The sequence below is a fragment of the Chaetura pelagica genome, unplaced genomic scaffold, assembly GCF_000747805.2.
Source record: "Chaetura pelagica isolate M959 unplaced genomic scaffold, ChaPel_1.0 scaffold111, whole genome shotgun sequence".
Taxonomy (NCBI): Eukaryota; Metazoa; Chordata; class Aves; order Apodiformes; family Apodidae; genus Chaetura; species Chaetura pelagica.
The window spans coordinates 3565844-3588239 of record NW_009952153.1 but is presented as its reverse complement, the minus strand read 5'-3'; the positions used below and the strand labels follow the sequence as shown (position 1 = coordinate 3588239).

Here is a 22396-nt window from a genome sequence, read left to right as displayed (position 1 = left end):
CAGCAGGAACAAGTTCAAGCCTTTTGACCAAAATAGCCCAGCACCAAGGAGGGAATGTAAAAGAGGAAAGAATGAGCCAGATGGCAAGCCCAAAGTGAAGAGGAAACCCAGAAGGTTTATGAGACATCATCATGGAGTGTCTGCTTTTATCTATTTGGAGACTTTTAGGATAAATAGAAGAAACTTAGAATGCAGCTCAATCCTCCAAAAAGTCACAGTAGCTGGTACTGGCAAATGTCTCTCTAGTCTCCTAAGTCAATTACTGCTGTTAGTCCCAAACGTGCTGTGAATAACCCAGTTTCCCAAATGCAGTGGAGCCGTTGGTTTGCAGAGCCTGGATGCTGGCCAGGCCTCCAATAACAGCACGTAATAAGGGACAGAGCTGCATTTCTGCTCAAGAGTGGAGAAGCAACATGTGTGCTCAACGTTGTGGAGTACATCTCCTGCTTCTTCACTCCTATTTTCTACCCCCCTTCTCTGCTGATTATAATCACTTTTAGCAATCCTTCCTCTGTTCCACCTCTCCATGTTAGTAACAGATGAGGGAGAAAGCCTTTCTTTGGCACCACACTGTGTGTTTTCAATGATGCTGCCTCTCCTCTTATTCTCACTCCAACTGGAACCAAACCTTATCCATCTGAGTCCGAAAAGGCCCCCATTTCATTTAAAAAGCAAGAGCATTTTAACTACAATCATTAAAACTCTTACACGTGTTTAAATTTAATAGTGTGAGTAGATCTATACCTGCCCGTCACAGCTGATAAGCATGAAGAACCTTTTTGTTCCCCTGATCAGGGCATTACTTTTATGAAATGGCTAAATACAAGACAAGCAACATTTTTCCTAAAATGGTCATCTAAAAATACATTCAGCACAAATATTGTTTCCACAGATAAAACCATGGTTTTAATAGAATTAATCCATAAGTTCACCTGTCAGCCTTTGATGGCATTCTTCCCATCTCAAGAAGGGAGATCTGGTGCTTACCTCTCTCTTTCAGCTTTATTTTTGATAGATTTGTCTTGGCTTATGGCTTTGCTATTCTCCATAGATATTTTAGCCTGGTTGGCACGCATTTCCTTGCTTTCCCTAGGTAAAACCAAACAAAGGAATTAATGCCTAGATGCAACTGTTGTTGAGGCTGGCCTTCTAATATTACTCAACACTGTGGTTAATTTAGTCCTTGAAGCATTAAGGAAGAGGAAAGAATAAGTCCTCTGGGTAGATGGTATACAATTCGAGCAAGCATTCAGAAATCTCCATTTGTTGCAGAGAACACAATCTGAAAGATCAGTTTGAAGCATTTTTACACTTTGGATCTTACAAAAGGGTATAAAATTTTCATTTTCTCCCTAGCATATGAGTTGTCCAAGTATGAGGTACTGTCAGCCATTAAGAAAAGGCAATTTGTCTTTTTAAACTGCCTACAAAATTTACAAATCCTGCACTCAGAACATGACTGCAATGTGAGTACCCAGAATATTTGCTAGCAGTGGTATGAACTGCCCAACTTCCTGTTAAGACTTCTGCTTTGGGCCTGAATAGAACCCTGTGATTAAAAGCATGGTCAGCCTTGTGTTTGGTTTCTCCTTCTGGCCCCGTGAACCTTGTAGCCTTTTGTGTGACACAAGACAGCTGTAACAGGAGGGTGGCAATCACTTTCCAGGTGTAATGTCCTGAGTGCTGGGGTTTGACTCAGGAGGTGGAAAACCTCTTCAGTTTAGTAGGAAAACAGAAATAAGTGAATAAATATCCTGTTGTTTTAAAAAGAAAAGGAGATTGTGATTTTTTGTTGGGAGCAATGCCACAGATGCTGACTTACAGAAATGGCTTATGAGCTGTGGGTGAGCAGGAGCCTTTGTCACTCAGGGTAAGCCAGCCAGACTCCAAAAGGGCTGTCCCAAAAGGCCAGCTCTTGCTTTCTGCCTGCTTAGCATTCCAGCATTTGCAGCTCCTGATCTTAAGTGCTTATTTAAACAGGAATGATATATGGAAATCAGGCAGCAAATAACGGATTGTCAAGTCCCCAGTAGTGCATAAACATCTAAAAGTTTCACGGTGTAAACCAAAGCAGTGCCTTAGTCTCTTTTTCTGGCCATGATCTTAAGTCGAGCATTAAACAATCATTGTGCTTATTAAGCCAAAATTCTAAGTATTTCATATGCATAGAACAGGAGGCGTGTGGCATAGAACAGTGTGCTTAAATTAATGAAATGTTGTCACTGAATCTTTTTTAGCTTTCCTTCAGCTCTAAAATACATTAATAATTAAGTAGCATGAGTAAACTTTGTTGCGCAACTTACATTTTCCACAGCTTAATGTTTTATTTGAGAAATGCAGTGTATTTTTTTTTTCCTCCAAGAATTCATAAGGTGAGAAACATTTCCTGAACACAGATTTAAAAGCAATAGTATCACAACAAAAATTAGACTGTGTTCTAAAAAACGTTGTGGCAAAATCACAATTCATTCCAACATTCCTTTCTCCAAATAAAATCTTCTATTTTCTATACTGGATTTAAAGTAATTTTCAGGGACATTCTCTTAAGAGCAGTACTGAAATTATTTATTTTATTACTGTGCTCAAAGGTATGAAAAAAGTGAAGTGTAGGTGTTCAAATTGATTTAGCCTATTTGCATCAGATACAATTTAAAGTGAAAGAAGTTAAGAGGATTAGAGGACTACTGTGCATCACTGGTGATTTCAAAATGAGGCTTTGGCCACAGATATGACTGAAAGGGCCAACACATCTGTATGCAACTGTGTCTCCATTCTGCAAACTATGACCTAGCTCTGAGTTGCTCTGTTGGGTCTTTTTGGGTGTGTTAGGTTTTCACTTTTTTCAAGAGGTAAAAAGTATTATTAACAGAAGAAATTAAAAAATCTTATCATCCTTTTAAAATCACAATGAAGCACTTGCAGGCACCACTCCCTGCTTCAAAACAGAGTTTCCCAAAGATGGGGCCAAAGTTCTTGTGCCAGTTCACTGCTCAACTGCCTGGTGGGGGGGCTTCACACTTGGTCTCAAGTTTAGCCTGTGGTGCCCTGGCAGTGCTCCACCACCAGCAGAGAACTCCCTCCTACCCATCAGGGGTGGTGACACCTGTCACCTGAGATAACCGGACCAAGTAGATAAGCCAGGATGGTAAAGAAAACAAAGATTCTGAAAAACATGGCATGTGAACAGCAAGATTTAACTACTGAATTCCTACTGTATCATACTGACTGCAACTCTGGAATTTTATACAAACATGCCTTTTAAAGGGATACATTAAACATGTAATCTATCCTTGGAATTTATGCATGTACTTAGATGGCATTAAAGTGCATTAACATGTTATTTTATGTCACCAGTATTGTCTGAATGACTAGAAAACTCATCTATTAAAAAAACCCCACAAAACCCGCCGAACAACAAAAAACCCCACACAAACCAATAAATTAAATAAATAAATAAAGCCCAAAAAACTAACAAGCCACAAATGCATCTAACTTATGTTATTGTATCTGGAGTACATAAGACTCGTGAATAATAGCTACATGTCCCCGGCTTCTGAACTGCTGGAAGCTCCCTACATCCCAGTCAGTCAAGCTAATCCAGTCTGGGAATGCAGGAGGCACAGCACCCTGGAGTTCAATAACCTTCAGATTTTTAGTAGTATCTGCTGTCTTCTGCTTTGTTTGTAAATTAGTTCAAAGCACAAACTGTAATTGCTTTTTGTACTGCACATGGAGGGAAAAGTATCTACCCTACAGCAAATAACGACATCATTTCAGATTCCTGATCTTTCCTACCAGGCTTGTGTCCTCTGCTGTGATAGCTAACTCATTACCTCTGCTCACAGAGAACAAGCATGCTGAGACCATGGTCCATCTCCCACCCTGCTCGCAGATACAGCCTTTTTTCCCCTACAGTTACTCAGGTTGTCTCCTGATTATTGCCTACACCCACACAAATACATGCAAACATATGCCTACACACAATATATTCTATTACAGAATCTTACAAATTATTAAGTGCAAAGTCTCTTTGGGGCATCATTATGCACATTTCAGTATTCCACATTCCAAATTCTTCTGAAACATGCATAGATTCCCACAGTTTTAAATTTGTTTTAAGCAGGAAAGTCCCCAGCCTGCACATACAGGGATTACACACAAATTCCCAAATAAGCAGAAACACACACTATTTGTAATGAATAATGCAGAAAAAAAATTGAAGGTTGTTACTGCTCGGACAGCTGTGAAGAAAAAATTCTCAGTGTTTATCAGAATGTAGATTTTGAGGTCTGGTTCTTAGTAGCTCTGAAAGCAGAACAATACATGGACTGAACACAAATGACTTCTAGTAAGAGAACAAGAGCCATTACTAAGAATATGAGCCGTTTACAAGAAACAATATAGGGCTGTTTAAACAACATAGAAATACAGAAATGCTAAACCCAAAAATTATGATAAAAAAGCTTTAAAAAATGTAAGCCTTGCCCTAGTGTAGATAGAATAGCTGCCTATAGTAGCCTTTATTGAAGCTAGAAGAATAATGAAATGTGTACAGAAACCAAAACCTTTCTTTCACATGGTATATATTAGTAAATTATCTAAGCATTGTAGTGAATTTCAAAGAGGACAGAAAGCAAGACTCTTAAAAAACAAAATAAAATATGAGATTTCTCTGGGCTGCTGAAGCCAGGTACAATTTAGAGATACAGTACCAAGGACCGCACCTTCCTCTAGCTACTATCTTTTGAATGATGCATTTGTAGTACAATTTAACCATTTTTGGACTTCATTTCTGATGAGGTATGTATTACAGGACAGCTCGAATAGACGGGTTAACAGAGATTAACATAAAGATGAGCTGACTAAAAGCCTTTTGCTGGGACAATTCTCTGTTGGATGGAAAACTTGCAGGTCCCAGCATGTGTTCTCTCTGATGCAAAGATAAGCTGTTTTTTCACTCAGGAATTTAAAAAATCATTTCAATTCCTTCTTCAAATGTGATTTATTTATCCACCATGCTTTTTATGTGAAACATGCTGAAGACAATTACATATGAATATAGATATATCTCTGTATGTATGAATATATATATATATTATATATGCATTTTCCATTCATATGCTTATAGGCTGTTTCCATAATAGATCATAGCATAACAAATTATTCCTCTACTTACTGCATTTTTATCACTGTGGATACCATGTATATTTAATTTTATTTATTTCAGATAGTCAGGATGGTTAATTGCAAAAGCAACAAGACAGTAGTGTCATGCAATGTCTTCTGTATTCTCAGTGATTATGACAGGATATTGTATAAAGACAATGCATCAGTCTAATGTAGCTTATCCTGCTACTCGTTGTTTTTATGATCTTACTTTTCATGGATCTTTCTTATAATCACCAGTGCTAGACACCCACACGTCCGCAACTGTCATCAACTCCAGACAATGTTTCTATATTCAATACTTCTCAGTTTCCAACTTAGGAATTGAAGTTCCTGGGTAAAGTCTAAGCATCCACAGTTGATAAAAACTACTGCTGCCTCATCACATCTGCTGCCTTGAAGAAGTTCAGATACTCTAACCCAGCTAAGAAGTCCATTCCTGCATCTATCTCAACTGTGAATTACCACTTCTTTTACTTCCATAATGCAAACAGCCCAGCACCTTTGACAGCACTAGAGAGCTATTAACACAAGAAACTAAAACATTCTACAAAGCAGACACAAACCAAGCCCTCATTATCAGGTAGCACTGCCCTGCTCACCTGTCATGTGAAAATTTTAGCTGCTGGGTTTGTTGTTCATGAGCATTTATCAGCAGTTTCTTCAGTAGTTCACACTGTTGGTTCAAGTGTAAATCCCGGATTTCCTGCTCTTCTGCACTGTGCGTATTGATCATCTCAGACCACTCTTTAGTGTGCTGTGCCACAATCTCTTTGACCTGTAGAGAAGGAACAGCAGCTTTGCAAGAGGTTCTCAACTAGGCTAGGAGATCAACTGCTACTGCTGCTGAAGATGATACAAAGACAACCATACAAAGACATTATAAAGAATGCAAAAAATGAAGTTACACAAATTAAGCTGCTTCAGGATGCTACCATATATTATATAAACAGATGTAAACCAAAACCTTACTATGAGGACTCTGTTATCTAAAATGAACTGAATAAACTGGCTGCATTTATGCTCTTGACTGTACTACTGTTATTTTAAAACCTTCCCTAACAGTGAGTTAATAATAAAACAGTTTTACAGTTTCAGTTGCCAAGAAAAAAAAGAAATTAAAAGTACTGAAATAAACAGTGGAAAAAAATATCTAGTGAGCTGGATTTCACTGAGGGCTTAAATACAGTCTTTGATTTTGTGGGGGCAATTTTACAGACACGGTCTATTTACAGACAAATCCTGCATTTAAGACAACCTGTATCTGAAGATGAGCTATGTATCTTTGGTTTATATTCAATAAGTCAGCTGGGAATCTGACAAGTATTCTTCTCTTGCTTATCTCCTAAGACTCACAAGGATAATGAGATTAAAGTTTTGGAAAGTTCCCAAGAAACAATATAAAGAAGTCTAAACCACCAAATTTATTATTATAATAATATATTGCACTCAGTGGTTTAGAAGAGAAGCTAATAGAAATATATCTTTTATTTTCTTTAGCAATTATCTTTGGTATTTTGACAAGCTATCCTGCTTTTCTATAAATGGTACACAAAATACGCCTCACAATAAACCTATTTTCAGGTAGTCATTTCAACTGCTGCTACAGTAACTAATAGCATTTAGGTCATGTATGAAAATGAAATGTTTTTCTTCAAATCAAAAATTGCCACCATATTCCTCAGAAAGTCAGAAACCCATGCTAGCATTTTAGATGTCTAGAACAGACTCTCCTGCACACACTGATGATGGTGAAAGGAGAGGGGACCTTAAAGACCCCAGTCTCTGTTCAAAAACAGTAATTTTGTAACAGATCAGTTAAAATACTGGTCCCATGTGAAACAAGATAGGATCAGAAGCAGAAGGTGCTGACAGAGAATTACCTGGAGTTTTCTGCAGCTGTCAGAAAAAAAAAAAAAAGCATTTTGAGGCAGGAGATCCAGATGACTAATGTAGGCCTAATTCATTAGGGTGCTTAAGAGTGAGTGTACCTCCAGCAAAATAAGCCATGCTTCTTTCGTGCACATGGGTAAATGTACTTCTAAGGCAGAGACTATCAACTATGAAGTGATAAAGACACTGAAGGATGTGGAGCAGTTAGTATGAGTAGTCTCTTTAATAAAATGTTCATAAGGCAGTACTGCCTTGAGAGCCAGAAAAACATGATGATTCAATTTTCAAATGGCTCAGACTGTTGATGAGAAAGAGACAATTTTCAGATGGAGTTTTTGCAAAGTTGAGTGGCACACTCAAGGTCACCTCTGGCACACACCTAACACACTTAAGTTAGGACCAAGTTCAGTCCGACCTCTTTGTACTACTGAGGAAAATAGGTGAACACTATCAAAGCAGGATTTATCACACCTAAACACTGTCTGGAGATGTCTCTCATATGTGCAGGGTCTCAAGCAACTAGACACTTCAGTAAGATTGCATGAATCTCCTCTCAGTAGTGTTGACAACCTCTTATCAACCCCTTATCTACCCTTAGGGAGACTTAAGAGTGGACTTCAGGGGAGCTAAAACTAAGTCATGGCTGGAGTTCTTGGGAAAACCCATTCCTTATTTATTTATATTCAATGTAGAATTTCCAGATGGAGCCACCTCCATCTATGAGTTGGAGAAAAAAAGGTAACATGTAGATCTGAAGTCCAGAGTATCTGGGTGTGGTTGGGACCACAGCATTAGGGGTCCACACATTCAGAAAACTTCCATGATCAGAACATTAGAAAGTATTAATATTATAAAAAGATAAGTGCTATTATGTGACCCAGGAAGCATAAGCAAAGAGTCATGACTTAATAAAACAGTGAAACAAATGCAGAGAAACAAAGACTCATAGGCCCATTGCAAATGAATAACATGGTAATTGTTTTTAAATGGCTAATTTAATACACTACAGAGAAACACAAAGGCAGGAACCCTGTATCTCCAGTACGCTGATACCAAAGAATAGAAGCGGAGAATATCCAGAGTTGGAAGGAACAAATAAGGATCCTCAAGTCCAACTCCCAAAGAAGAAACCTGCAAGGAGACTTACGCATGGCAGTACTTTAAGCATTTAATCTGAGAAGACAGGAAGCAAGAATCATTAAAAAAACCTGCTTGTGTCATGGACAGATGTGCTAGTGATGTGCGATTAATTTCAAAATCAGCATGCAGTCTAAGAAGCTGGCATAGCTTCTCATAAAACAAGTTTCTGTCTGAGGGTGGGAGAGAAAGGGAAGATTCCTTTTCTTAAATATCATGCAAGCTGGAAATCTCATTTCATGTAGAGCAAGATACAACCTGAGGAGACGGATGTAAGGGATTTATCAAATAACAGTAATAAGACTTGAAATACCGAGTTTGACTCAGATTCAGATTACCTTAGAATTTGAGACCATTAAATAATCTGAACCCCAATTTTGCTGCAGATCTGTGATACACTTCAAAGTTCCGAGGTAGTAAATTCAGTCCACATCCCTGCTTTTCTTCAATTTATTAAGATCATAGTGAAATAGACCATTTCATTTGTACAGGGCTGTGCTCTTGTCCTACTTTCCACTATTAAGGTACTGCTGCTTATCCAAAAGGATGGGAAAAATATCCATTAGCTAACTTCTCTCTTCCCTGTTAGACAGCCTGGGTTTGCAATCTTGTCCTTTCATCTGTTCCTACGTTGGGCCTAAGAGACTAATTAAAATCTCGATAAAGGACTTTCTTTTGCACAGCATATATGCAAGATGTTTATTGACTCACTAAGTTCTAGAAGGAGGAATCTTTGAAGTAATCTTTCCTTTTTTTCTTTTCATCCTCTGCCTGCTTGATATTGGGACCTACTTTTTTAATGCAGGGGAGTAATTTACATCTGCTAGGTTAATTGTGTGTGAAATACACACTGGGACGTTCAGATCAAATTTAAATATTTTATGCCAAACTTGGGCTGGATGTCTCCTCATGACAGGAAGACTTTTGTAGGTGAAAAGGTCTCTTTGGTGCTAAAAGTGTACATGCCCATTGTGACATGGAACTCCAGTGGAGGACATGTAATTAAAGCTGAATTATGGTACAATCCAGTATCAAAATTACTGGGCCAAATGCTGAGAAATGCTGAACAACTGTTAATTAATCAAACTCCCACTGTATCAGTGTAATGCATTCAGCATCTCAGAATTTAATCTAATTTAATTGCACCTACCTTTATCTAGGATAAAAGTTAATTTCCCTATGGTCTTGTGTACTATTTTCCAACCTGTTGGTTGCAAACCTTTGAATCATCTCCAGGAATAATTCAAGGGCTCACACACAGCAACTGAAGCAAAAGAAGTCTGTGAGAATGCTAAAATTGGACAATTTTGATGGAACTGCAGTGAGCAAGATACTGGAAATCACTAAACTAACCTAGAGAAAACAAACCACTGAGGCAGATGACTTGCAGAAGAGTTCTTCAGGAATTAGCCAACACACAGAGGTTTAACATATCAAAGGAGCTTACATTTAAGTGTCCTTTGACAATGTCATCCTAAAACCTGATGTGGGTGTGGACAAAAAGCAATCTCGTTTCCAGGTATGGATTAAATTGACAGGAACCAGCTTGAAAGTAGAATCTTAAAAGGAATAGAGCTCAGAAACTGCACACATTTGTGGGAAGCGAAAACGTGAGTCACATTCATTGGATTTGGAAGATTAATGAAAACTTGGATTTCCCTTGTGTATGAATCACACCTCTTAACTCCAGACTGTGAATGACACAGGTGAGAAGCAGAAATCATAGCAAAGAATTTTCTACACAACATAACTTCAAATTAGTTTTGAAGCTGAGCTCTGGATGATAGGGAGACAGTGCTCCTCAGAGAGTTTATTTCACTAAGAAATGCATTACTTATCTGTTGTTTTTTTTTAAGTTGTGAACTTTTGTTTTCATTTTTGTTAAAGAAGAAGGTTCTGGACTTCTCATAGGAGAAGGAGACAGGGAAATAAGACAATACACCAGGTTTGATTCCTGAGGATTTTCCTACATCTTTGGCTGAGCAGGAAACAACAAGAAATAAACCTTGTTTAGAAAACCAGGATCTTCTCCACATGATATAGTAATACCAAATAATAAAATTAGGAGAAGAAAAGATGAAAATTACCTTATTCTAGTCTCAAAGATGTGGCTGCTTTTGTTTACATTTTTCTGTGCTTGTTTGATTCTTTTCACAGGTTTCAGCTTTTACAGTAACTCCCCTGTGCTGCAGTCTCCTGTACTCTTCTCCATCCAGATAATTTTGTACATGGATGTGTCTTCTAGTGTACCTGTCACCCTCTAGTTTGGATATCTTTCAGAAACTTGGAAGCATGTCAACAGGTGGTAGACAAAACTTTCAAAGGAAATATGAAGTAGTGGTATGGAAGCATAGAGGAAGCAGTTCTAAGCAACTCAATGTGAGCCATGAATCACAGCTTGAGAACAGCCTGTTCACATGTATTGAGGTTGAGTCTCAGAGCACTTTTATTCTCCAGCACCTTGGAGAAGAAAATGCAAATAAGCAATGGAGAAAAAATTTATTGGAAATAAGAAGGCACTTGGTTCAAGAGCAACCTGGACTTCTTCTGTTTGAGACAGACTAGCAAGTGTTGTCCATGGTGACAGTGATGGAAAATGAAAAATAAACTTCTTCATGTATATATTTTGGGAAAGTATTTAGCATCCAAATTTCATGAAGAATATATTAATCTCTCTCTTTTTTTTTTTTTTTTTTTTTTTTTTTTTTAGCTAGAAGTGACAAAAATGACCAATTTAGTTCCATGAGGAAAGAATATGGCACTGTCTTCAATACCTCTAAAATGGCAGGAAATTAATGTTGTTTTTACATTTTTTTTAAAGAATACTTTTAGACACTCAATTAGTCTCATTCTTTTCAACTGCTAAAAATCATTTATATGCTTCCAAGAAAATTAACTGCCACATGGGTCCCAAAATCTCCCTTTCAGATGCTGCATGTGTTAAAATTGGCTGTTTGCTTACCTTAGATTTGTGATCCGATGTTAGTGTCTGAATTTTAATTTCTGTTTCTTTCTTCAATTCAAGACAATTACTTCCTCTACAAAAAAAAAGGAAAATTAAAATGTGTGCCACAAGTTAAACATCTTCCCACTCATTCAGCTCTTACTAATTAAAATCTTAATCAAAGTTGAACTGCTGTGGCGTATTGGAATGAAATTACTTCTTCTGGCAATTTATTCACAACTTACAAAATATTGTTGGATTAATGATCATTCAATTCAAACACCACATGATTAACTCTAGATTTGCCCTGCAATTATCTGTTGCTGAGGATGTGTCAAGCATCTCCTTTTATGGCACTTGGTTCCTTTTCCAGGCTTAAAATACTTTGCCAAGAGAAAGCAGCTTCTGCCTGAAAATTTACAGGCACATTCATTGCTTTGGCATGATTCTATCCTCTGTTTTAAAAGAAATTTTTGCTACTTGTTTTTAATTTGAGGCAGAAAGAAAGAAGTCATCACGACCTTAAAGAACAATTTGGGCATACTGAATTTGAACGCCTGTTGCTTCCTGTGAGGGGGTTGCAAAGAGGGTTGCAAAGGGGGGGATCTTCACCTTTGCAGACCACACCAACTTGCATAAATGAATGCAAGCCATGACAGTCCTTATATGACTTGGAAAGCAAAAAATCTTGAAGACTCACTCCTGCAACAAGCTGAATACAGCCTGGCCTCTGTGTTGAATGGGGTTGAATGCAAGTTGCTAAACTTGTTTTATGCAGGCAGAGTCCATGATTCTAAGGAATGGGCTGGTAAAATGCCATGCTGAAGCCTTCCTGATTTGCCTGTGGGTTAGGAGATGGATAACTTCTACCTCTCACCCACAGAATTTCCTTCACTAAGCTCAACTACTTGGGCTACAGATGCACAAAAAAACTATTCCTTTGCAGTTGCAAGAGGAATTTCAATTACTGTCTCACTAAAGTCAATACATTTTTGAAGGCTGCCAGGCTCCACCTTTATCAATTTTGTTTCCTTTTTTACAGAGAGGAGCTTTTACTACAGAATACAAATTCACACATTGGAAATCTCTGTTTTTTTGGTTTGGAATAATACAATATATTGAGAGGAGTCTACTGTAACATCACTGCAATATTTCTGTGTGGGATCATCCACTGAGTGGATGGAGCCACATTCATTTTATCATCTGAAGCTGGCCCTAATAAGAATGACTTTTGCTTGACTGCAGTAACATTAATCCATGTTTGCTCTAGAAAAGAAGATTTTTTAAACTCTTAACAAGTTAAAATCCTATTTTAATACCAAAGTACTGCAAAACTTATGGAGATGAGCAGAAAACTTAATCAAACAGCACCAGGAAAGCCCTTACTGAAAATAGTAGTGTGATGTCCCTTGTGTTCCCAAGGGCCACCAGAAGAATTTCTACAGAATCTTTCTGCAGAGATTTCTAACACTCGTGTGACACGTTGGAAGTAATATAAAGACATGTTCTGACCACTGCCGGAAAAAAACAAATCTGCAAAGAAAGTGTCTTTGACGACGTATGTGGGTAGCTGTAATCAGAGACTGTCTATTATTCACAGATTATTTGTCATACACTATGGAAGAGATTGTTCCTTAGGTGAATCAAACATATTTTATCTCAGATTAGTCTAATTTGTTCAATTACTAGACTTTTCAAAATTTCAGTCATCAAAACCACTGACTGATCCCTTATCTGAAAATGTAGCTTTCGTTATATCTCAAGGCAACTTCCAGTCTGGCTGGATGTAATGGGAATTGTCCCCAGCTGCAGTGCAATCCAAGGTTCAACCATTGAGTCATAGTTGGATACAAATACCCAAGGACGGCCCAACCCAATGTCACCTGTCTGTGCTCAGGCACACACATACACTTGAATTTCTAGACAGTCCTAATAAATCAGAAGGGTTGTTATGTGCCCTCAACTCCATTTCAGAGTGGAAACATGAGCATAAATTTCCCCATAAGCCTCTCTGAGATTTCTAAGCATTTGAAGTGTATGACAGAAATAGCACGGGGAGCAAAAAATCCTGTCCATCTGTCTGTGAATTAGCATATGATTAAAAGATTCTACTTTGCTGAACAGTATGCAGTTGACATTTGTCACACCATGTGGCAGAAACGAATCTTGAAAAACTGCACAACAAAATCAGAAGAGTAAGTCTTCTATAAACCTATCAAGAAGCCTTTTTTTTCAGGAAGTATCTAACAGTTTTGATATTAATGCCTTGAAAACAGGTTTTCCATGTTATTTTATAATTTTTATTGCTTGTAAAAGTTCCAAAAAGACAGCCATGGAAATGGAACATGTCCTGTACTCACTGAGCCCAGGACCCCTTATTCATCAGCTCATTTCAGTTAAATGAAGTCTGTAAGTCTTAACCAATGTATTCACTTCTAAAAATGTCATTAAATACCCCATACAGATGGGGTGAAGAGAAGTGTGTGCATAAGTACCTTGCTGAATGGGCTTTCAGAGCTGCATACACAATGACCCTGAAGGAAGCCCTTCAAATGCTTTAATACAGAACAGTGTTTTCACAGAAAGACAGTGCTGATGTTAGATTTGATTAAGCTGTTTAGTAGACACCAATAGTTATTCTTGTAACACTGAAAAACCATCAGATGACTGAGAATTCTGGAGTCCATGGGAAGTATGGAGTCATGGCAAGGAATGTTTTGCTGTGCATTGGATCTGCTTCTGGAATAGTAATTTTTTCTTTTTTTTAATGTAAACTTTTTCAGATAATTTAAAACTAGCATAAAGGTTTTGGTGTCCCTGAGAGAAGTCTTATAGAATTAAGAAAAGACACTGCAAATAGCCAATGAAATTATGTCAAACTGGCCATCAAATTATCAACTACTTTTATACTTGTCCCATTTGGGTTACTCAGGCACCATTGTTACCCAGCACTTTCCACTATTTACTGCACAGACAGCCATTACCGCATTTAACTCTCTGACATACCTTCATTTGCTCTTTTGCCTGGACAGGCAGAGGCACTGGCTTCTTCTCGGGACAACATACTGGTATGTGACTCTTCTTGAGATTCATCAATACCAGGACACTGGGAAGACTTTCTCCCCTTGAGATAATTATGGTTCAATGTCCAGTACTGCCCTGACTGTACTTACTAATCCAGCTACATCAATAACCTTCTTCTGTGTTATATTCAATGGAAATGGAATCAAACCCAGATTTAATTAATTAGTCCTGTCATTGTTTCCTCTCTGTTTGGAGAAGTAGTAATTTTTTTGAAGGAACTACTTTGACTAGAAGTATTTGGGTGCCTTTAGTTCTTTCTTGGACAAAAGAAACCAACATGAGCTTTTAAAAGAGCTTGTGAACTCTTCATAATGTAGTGAGAAGAATTATCCTTACCTTATTTACTTTTGACAGATCTAGGTCTGTTCTGTTTCAAGTTCGTAACATGCGCACTCAAAACCCACTGCCATTTCAAATCATTTATAAAACAAAAAATGTTTGTGGAAGAATCCAATGCCAAAGAGGCATCTGTGTTTAGCATTCAGTGAGTTGGCTGCCAGTTGCTGTTGCCAGATGACAACAATAGGAAATTTAGGCTAACTATTAGCATAGGTTTATACAGAACTCAATAAAGTAATTCCTGCTGTAGGTCAGTATTAGACAATAAACCTCAAGCATAGGGTGAAAGGTGGAGAGAAGCAGCTGCTGCCAGATTACAGAAAAGCAGCAAGGCAATGACAGCTTCTGCTACTTTATCGCAGCTGGGACTACAAGAGGGAGATTTTCTTAAAGTCACCACTACGCTCCAGGAACTTTTCAAGTACAATTAAGACGTTCACACAGATAATGTCCCAGGCCCTCAACTACTGCAATCCAAAACAGCAGCTTCACTCAAGTCAAAGGAGGAATATTGATTTATCCCAGTTGAGACTCTGAAGGGTCTTGGGTAAAAAGAAACTTAAACTTGACAGCACAGCAAAACTCCATTGTTCTGAAACAGGATTTAGAAGCCACCCTTTTCCCCAAAGTCAATTCATTGCTTCTATTTTGTCAGTAGAGCTAATGAGGTCCTTGGACTGCTCTCACTGAACATTTCTCAGTGACATTCCCTGGGGAATGCAGTGAGACGAGATCAGACCACAGAAATAAAAAATTGATGCAACTCCTTTGCTTTTACTTTTCAAACTCTGATAGTAGAAGAATAGACAAAGGCCAAGAGAGTACAATATTTACAGCCCATTGTTAGAGCCTTCAAGCAGTTCATAGTCAGTTTGATGTAGGACACTGGTTCAAGCTGCAATTCATTCATACAAATGACCTTTTTGCAAATGTTTTATTCCAGACAACAAAAGCATAACATTTAAGTCCAAAAAAAAAGTATTTAAAATAGTATCTTACCCTTTCTTCTTCATTGCCTTCTCTAACATTTTCTCATATGATCCCTTTTCTTTATCATATTGTGCCACTATTTTATCAATTTGTGTGCAGTGCAACTTCTGCATAGCGCTGTGCTCCTGGAAAACAGTAGGACCTTACAATTAGGTTGCTGGATGTTTAATGTTTAGCTTTCTTACAGTGTAAAAATATCAGTGCAGTGTAGAAACAGAAAACTTAGACATGGAATTTAATCTGGTTTAGACATTTGGTATTAAAGGTTCCAGATATTCTACAGTAAATGTTAAAACATTTATTCTTTGTTTGAAAAATGAGAATCTATAGGAGACCTTAAAAATATGGTATATGGTGACCTTATTAACCAAAGAACAACAGGAAAATACATAATCTTTTTAAATAAATGTTCATTTAAGTGTAATGTAAAAAAACATATTTAAAAGCTCTAATTATATCATTCAAATTTTCTGAAAGCAGAGGAGAACAAGACTTAGCCCAGCCCCCTCTTCCTCTCATATCTCACACCGAATACAGTGCTAGCCCCTTGGCCACTGCAAATCAAATAGCTCTAAGTTCAAACAATAGCTAAAAATCAAATTATTAACAACTGACATTCTGAATACCTGGCCCATGACCCCTAATTACCACAGCAATCTTATAATTAAGAAATTCTGTCTTGTTGCAGAGCATCTCCCTTGGCAAATGACAGTAAGCTGTGCAATATGACTTTCAGCTACACGTGCAGACTGCTGCTAATAACCACTGCCTGTTTCCCACCCTGGTCCCAAACAGGACAGCACATTTAGGGCTACCTGTGGAGTATGACATATCAGTGCCAACCTGCTGTTACTACTATAGTTATGTGACTTGCATTGGTGAAGTGGCAGAGGAAGTTATCTATGGAAGGGGATGAAAAAACTGTTCCTAGTCGGTCAAGAGAGGTTCTCCTCCCCCTCTATTCTGCATTGGTGAGGCCGCTTCTGGAGTATTGTGTCCAGTTCTGGGCCCTTCAGTTCAAGAAGGACAAGGAACTGCTTGAAAGAGTCCAGCGCAGAGCTACTAAGATGATGAAGGGAGTGGAACATCTCCCTTATGAGGAAAGGCTAAGGGAGCTGGGTCTCTTTAGCTTGGAGAAAAGGAGACTGAGGGGTGACCTCATCAATGTTTACAAATATGTAAGGGGTGAGTGTCAGGGAGATGGAGTTAGGCTTTTCTCAGTGATGACCAGTGACAGGACAAGGGGTAATGGGTGCAAATTGGAGCATAGGAGGTTCAAGGTGAATATCCGAAAAAAAAATTTTATTGTAAGAGTGACAGAGCACTGGAACAGGCTGCCCAGGGAGGTTGTGGAGTCTCCTTCACTGGAGACATTCAAAACCCATCTGGATGCGTTCCTATGTGATGTCCTCTAGGTGACCTTGCTCTGGCAGGGGGGTTGGACTAGATGATCTTTCGAGGTCCCTTCCAACCCCTATGATTCTGTGATTCTATGATTCTATGATATTAAATTCCTTAAGAGGGCAATCTGTGGCTACCACTGTCTTGCTTGAAACCTCTAGAAATGTATTCCACAACCATCCATTGTACTGTTTACTGTTAGAGAATATATCAAGATAATCCTTCACTATGCTTCCTCTTGTGTATAACCCAAGAAGCTAAAAAACTAATTGACATCCCTGCAAAATATTTTAAAAAATCCAAAACACAGATATTTTACCTAAACAGTACTCAAGATCAAACTTGATAAAAAAGATAGAAGTCAATGCTTGTTACTGAGACACATCAGCCATTCTGCAGTTGCACAGTAATATTCACACTGGGAAATTAAAGTTACTTCAGGGAATGTGGGCAGGGATTACTTTATTTCAAAAGCTGACTACTGTAGGTGTTTTTATTAATACATTGTTTAAAGAAAAACATTTCAGCAATATAGAGAAGTAGCTGGACATATTATTTTCAAATCACCAAAAGCACAGGTTCCCAGACCTAAGATTCAAGAGAAAGTTATTCCTTGCAAAAAAATTGCTACTACAAAAGTATTCTGTTTTGCTTGATGGCATTTCTGTGTACTGGTATTAAAAAGGTGCATTTCACATGCCTGGTTTTTAAACAGACACATGAAGGATGTTGTTTTCTGTACTTTTGAAGATATCGCACACTGTTTACTGCACACTGTCCCTTAAATAATGGCAGCATTATAGATTACATAAAAGAACACAATCCACAGATGGGCCAACAGTTTCAAACTCCTTGCAGCAGCTGCTAATCTACTTTAAAGTGGCAAAACATGCCTGCGATGACATTTTTCACACAGACAGAACCCCAGGAGCCTGGCCTTTCTGATACCAACTCTTCAGATCCCACCGGTTCTTGTGGCACCTCAATAATCTCATGCAATAAGATAACGCTGAGAGTTGATCCTATACAAATAATGTTTTTTTTCCAAAGTCCATTTGTTAAGGTGAGGATTCTCAAGAAAGCTCACTCTTTTCTTGACAGGGACACTTCCTTCCTGACCTATCCTGTAGGACTAGCTTTGCTTATTGTCCAACAGATGACAAAGAATTTGCCCAAGTAGTTAACTACAAAGACCGACATATAATCCTTGCAACACATTCACCCATAAAAATACTGTATTTCTCATGTCATCATCAAAGGAATCTGTGTTAGCTTCACTGTTTTCTCACAGTGACCTGTCTCATTCCAAATCACAATGCCCTGTTAGGTGGAACTAGCTCACAGTGCAAGTAAATGGGCTGTTTTGAATCATGTTCTTGCCCATAAGAGCAATTATCTGTTCTTTAGCAATCCCAACAGCAGCACAATGCTACCTCTGTCATAGACCTGTACACTTAGCTTTTCAAAGACTAAACCAGCCTGAGAATAGTCACTCTTCCCTTTAAACTCTCTCTTCCCTTCCTATTCAGGCCACAAACTCAGTACAAGGTTTGGTTCAAAAAATAGAGGCAACAGCTGTTGCAGAACTGAACAGGTTCTTCAGGAGCGGAAGAACTATTCTTGCACGCTGACTCTGAACCCGGACTTGCTATGAAATACTAACACTCTCCAGTATTTAATATAGTTTGTCCTGATTTTGATTTCTACTTGCTGTATTATTCCCTTGGAGTCCTTCAGGATTTCCTTAAAAGCTTTGTTCTGTCTTTGCAGAGCTTTATATGTGCCCTTCTTTCCTTGAACAACATGAACAATCATACTTCATTTACTTATTCCTCCAGATCTCTGGAGTGTCTCCGGCTAAATGAGAGCCAACCTGTTTCTGGAATGGTTAAGTTCACTCTTCTTAATACACAGTTTTTTCAAGTTGATCACAAATAACTAACCACAGAGCTCTCCTGCTGCATCCCAGCTGATGACTACACCAAGCACTTCCCTAACATCATCTGTGAGCTAACATGGCCACACTTTTCTGCTTCTCTTCAAGCTGAAGAAATTGTCCTTCCTGCAGCCTTTAGCAAGGCACACTCAAGACAGGCACTTTCTTGCTAGGACAGACTTGTGCTCTGTACTTCAGACCAGCAGGACACAGGCTGGCTCAACCCTAAAATAGCTGTGCTTGAGCTAACGCTGAAAGCCCTTCTGAGTGCACAGCATTTTCAGACTGTGGCTGGCAATTTTTTCCTCTCATTAGAGGAAGCAAGTGCAAGCCTGAACAGATAGATCAATCTTTTAACATTAGCAAGTGCAGTCCTAGCTAAGATTTCCTTACACTACTGTGGGTTACATATATCAGGTATCATTGAGTATGGCGGTTTTTCATTCTCTCTGGTAATTCTGCAGTCTCTCCAGTGCCCATCTTCAATGCAGCACCCTCTCACATCATTACTGCCTTTGTTTTCCAGGCTGTCTGTCAATATGTCATGCATGAGGGAGCTAGATAAAATCATTACCTGAAAAAGGTGAGCTTTGGATGCTTATATGGGTCAAACAAACATTCACTGAGACTCAGGGAGACATATAAAGGGTTGCTAAAGGGAAAATTCACTCACTGGAGCTTTACTACATTTAAAACACATATGCCTTTCTTGGTGGTCCAACTACTGTTCCCTATTTTTTTTCCTACAATTTAAGTAGGAGCAGTCTGAGCTAGTCGGTGCTGCAACTTTTTTCAATTAGAATGTGTTGCTCAGAGGGCTCTCAATGATCATACCTTTGCATGTTTCTTCTTTAAGGCATTCAGCTCTTTCTGCTGTTTCTTTAAATGCTTTATATAAGCCTGCAAAAAAAGAATCTGGATCAATTTTTTTGTGGTCATATTGACTGTAACCAGATAAAATCCTGGCTACTTGAATAATCAGAAACACATATTGAAAAGCTTCTGTCCATACTTACCTTCATTTGCTTTAAATCTTCTATCTTCACTTGAGGGATAAGGTCTATACCTAGAAAGGTATTGATACAGTTTAGCTAAACTTTCATACATCCTAGTATATACTCATACTTTTAAATTTTAAATTTTAACGCAGAAACCTACATCTAAGTTAGCCATTAATTAATGCTTTTCACCACATTAAAAATAATTGCAGGTTAATGAGAAAATTGTTCATCAGGATACAGCTAAGATATATAGTTTGCTTTTCAAATGCACTGCTCAATCAGCTGCCTTGTGACAAAAGAAACTGCAGGTTAATGAGTATATTTTCATCTCTTACAGTCCTGAAGTGTCAAAACACAGCAAAGACTTGAAAAAAGCTCCTTTTCTGCAAACACAGCAAACCATTTAAGTACATTAAAATTGAATCAGGCAAACTTTTGAATTTTGGTTCGTAGCTGGAGATTGCTCTGGCACCAAAGGCTTCAGGGGAGAGGCTTCTTGGGTAAGGTTCTACATGACTACAGCAAGGGTTAACTGAGATTAGATATACTACTCCTCCCAGTTTAAAACACTAAAATCACAGGAGTGAAAATTTACCTGCAGTCTCTATGTTAATGAAGGTAAAATGTGAATTTTGCTTAATACCACGCTATAAGAAAAGAAGCTATAGTATGCACCAAGACTAAAGGAGAATTAAAAATGGAGGAGAAACACAAAACCGTAAGAAGTGAAAAATCTAATGAAAATTCAATACAAGCAGATCTATCACAGAAGACTAACACTACTATCTGGATTAATGAAAACAGTTTTGATCACTTTAACTGCAATGCAAAAAAAAGCCAATCTCATTTCATGTTTATGATTCAATGTATTTTGTGACACCATTTTTTTCAACTGCTTAATACCTCCTACATGTAGTCATTAGTTGAAATGTCAATACAATGCCATGACTGTTGTAATGTGTATATTTTTTCTGAATTTTTACACAAAAATATTTGCCTGTACATAAATATGCTGCACATATATTTAGTTAACTGCTCTGAATAGTGTCTGTGGACTGTAAGATTCCCCCTGCCTTGAAAAGGACTTTCTGCCTCTAAAGGTGAATTTCACTGGAAAATATTCAGAGGCTATAAAAAACAAAAAGGGGGGGAGGGAATGTAGGCAATCTCCTTAGGGAACATAAATTTTCTATTTTCATAAGATTCTGCTCAATTAAATTATATGGTATTAATGTTTGTTTAGTAAATGAGACTGGAACAGATTTAGGCACAGATAGAGGCTGAAGTTTTCCAATACACAAATCACTTGCGTATTACTGAAAGTGAGAGATCAAACCCCTCCAACATTCTTGTGCATTTGAAAACCTTCCCCAGACACCCTACCTTGCTGGATATATAATTTTTAATAGTAAGGTGAGTTGTATATTGTAACAATGGCAGAATTATTCAGATCTTAGATCACAGAGATAAGTAATACAAAATAGGCATTGTTACCTGGGATATAAAAATTAACAGCCCTATTTTAAAATGCAAGAATATGGATAAAAATGGTTGCAGAAGAAGGATGCAGAAGATTCGCAGAGGAGTATATAGCTACTGAAATTTCAGTTTAAGATCAGGGCTGCATCAGGCATGCTGTGTTCTAAATAAACTTCCTCAGGAATTTCTTTTAAAAGTCAGACTCATTTACTTTGTTCACCAACCTGACTCCATGGCAACTAGGAATTATTAGTTGCCCATCCCAGCAAATTTCATGCTTAAATAATGCACAGTAAAACTAATACTTGTATCTTGGTGATGATACATGAAATATGAAAGCACCTCATAAAATAAAGCATCTCACTGCATAAAATAATCTGGGCTTTACACCAGGTAAGAACTTTCATAGAATCATAGAAAGGTTAGGATTGGTAGGGATCTTAGAGATCATGCAGATCCAACCCTCCTGCACCAGCAGGGACATGTCCCACTATATCAGGTTGCTTAGAGCCCTATGTTACCTGGCCTTGAAAGAGTTCAGCTGTCAGAGACAACCTGTTCTATTGCCAAAAGTGACTCCAAATGGCATCTTGTTTCTCAGGAGATCCCTTCACATGTGTGTATTCAGTTATGTCTGTGTCTGCTTAAGTTTAAGAATAAGAGCAGTCAGCACTCCTTTTCACTCCTATCAAACTATCCCTTTGGGCCAAAATGGATTAAAAGAGAGCAAACCAGATTTTAATTCTGGTGGCCCATTAACAGAAATATTTATTGTATTTCATTCAGCAGTACAAATTTGTTTTCTCACTTAATCTTCATTAGGTGTAATGATATGTGAGAAACAAATAATACCACTTGACTCCATAAGATAGTTTTGCAGAGTGACCAGTGAATAATGAGGAAAAAACAATCACTTACAAACACATTTGATATGGCTATTTTTTACAATAAACATATCATTAACATAATCACTATTCTAAGTAAAATCACACATTGAAAACGTTTCTAATTGTTGGGAAATCTCTA

The 22396-nt window shown here is 37.9% G+C and overlaps 1 protein-coding gene across 4 annotated transcripts in view; it reads right to left on the bottom strand.

Moving 5' to 3' along the window:
* The window catches only part of PLCB4 (phospholipase C, beta 4), an 88106-nt gene that overhangs the window by 8114 nt on the left and 57596 nt on the right, over positions 1-22396 (bottom strand). For all 4 annotated transcript variants that reach the window (XM_010007137.1, XM_010007129.1, XM_010007144.1 and 1 more), the window contains 6 exons: positions 19907-19956; positions 19725-19790; positions 15563-15678; positions 11159-11234; positions 5769-5944; positions 988-1089 (listed from right to left, as the gene is read on the bottom strand). In XM_010007137.1, coding sequence (XP_010005439.1) covers positions 988-1089; positions 5769-5944; positions 11159-11234; positions 15563-15678; positions 19725-19790; positions 19907-19956 — 586 coding nt within the window. The remainder of the gene's footprint in view (positions 1-987; positions 1090-5768; positions 5945-11158; positions 11235-15562; positions 15679-19724; positions 19791-19906; positions 19957-22396) is intronic.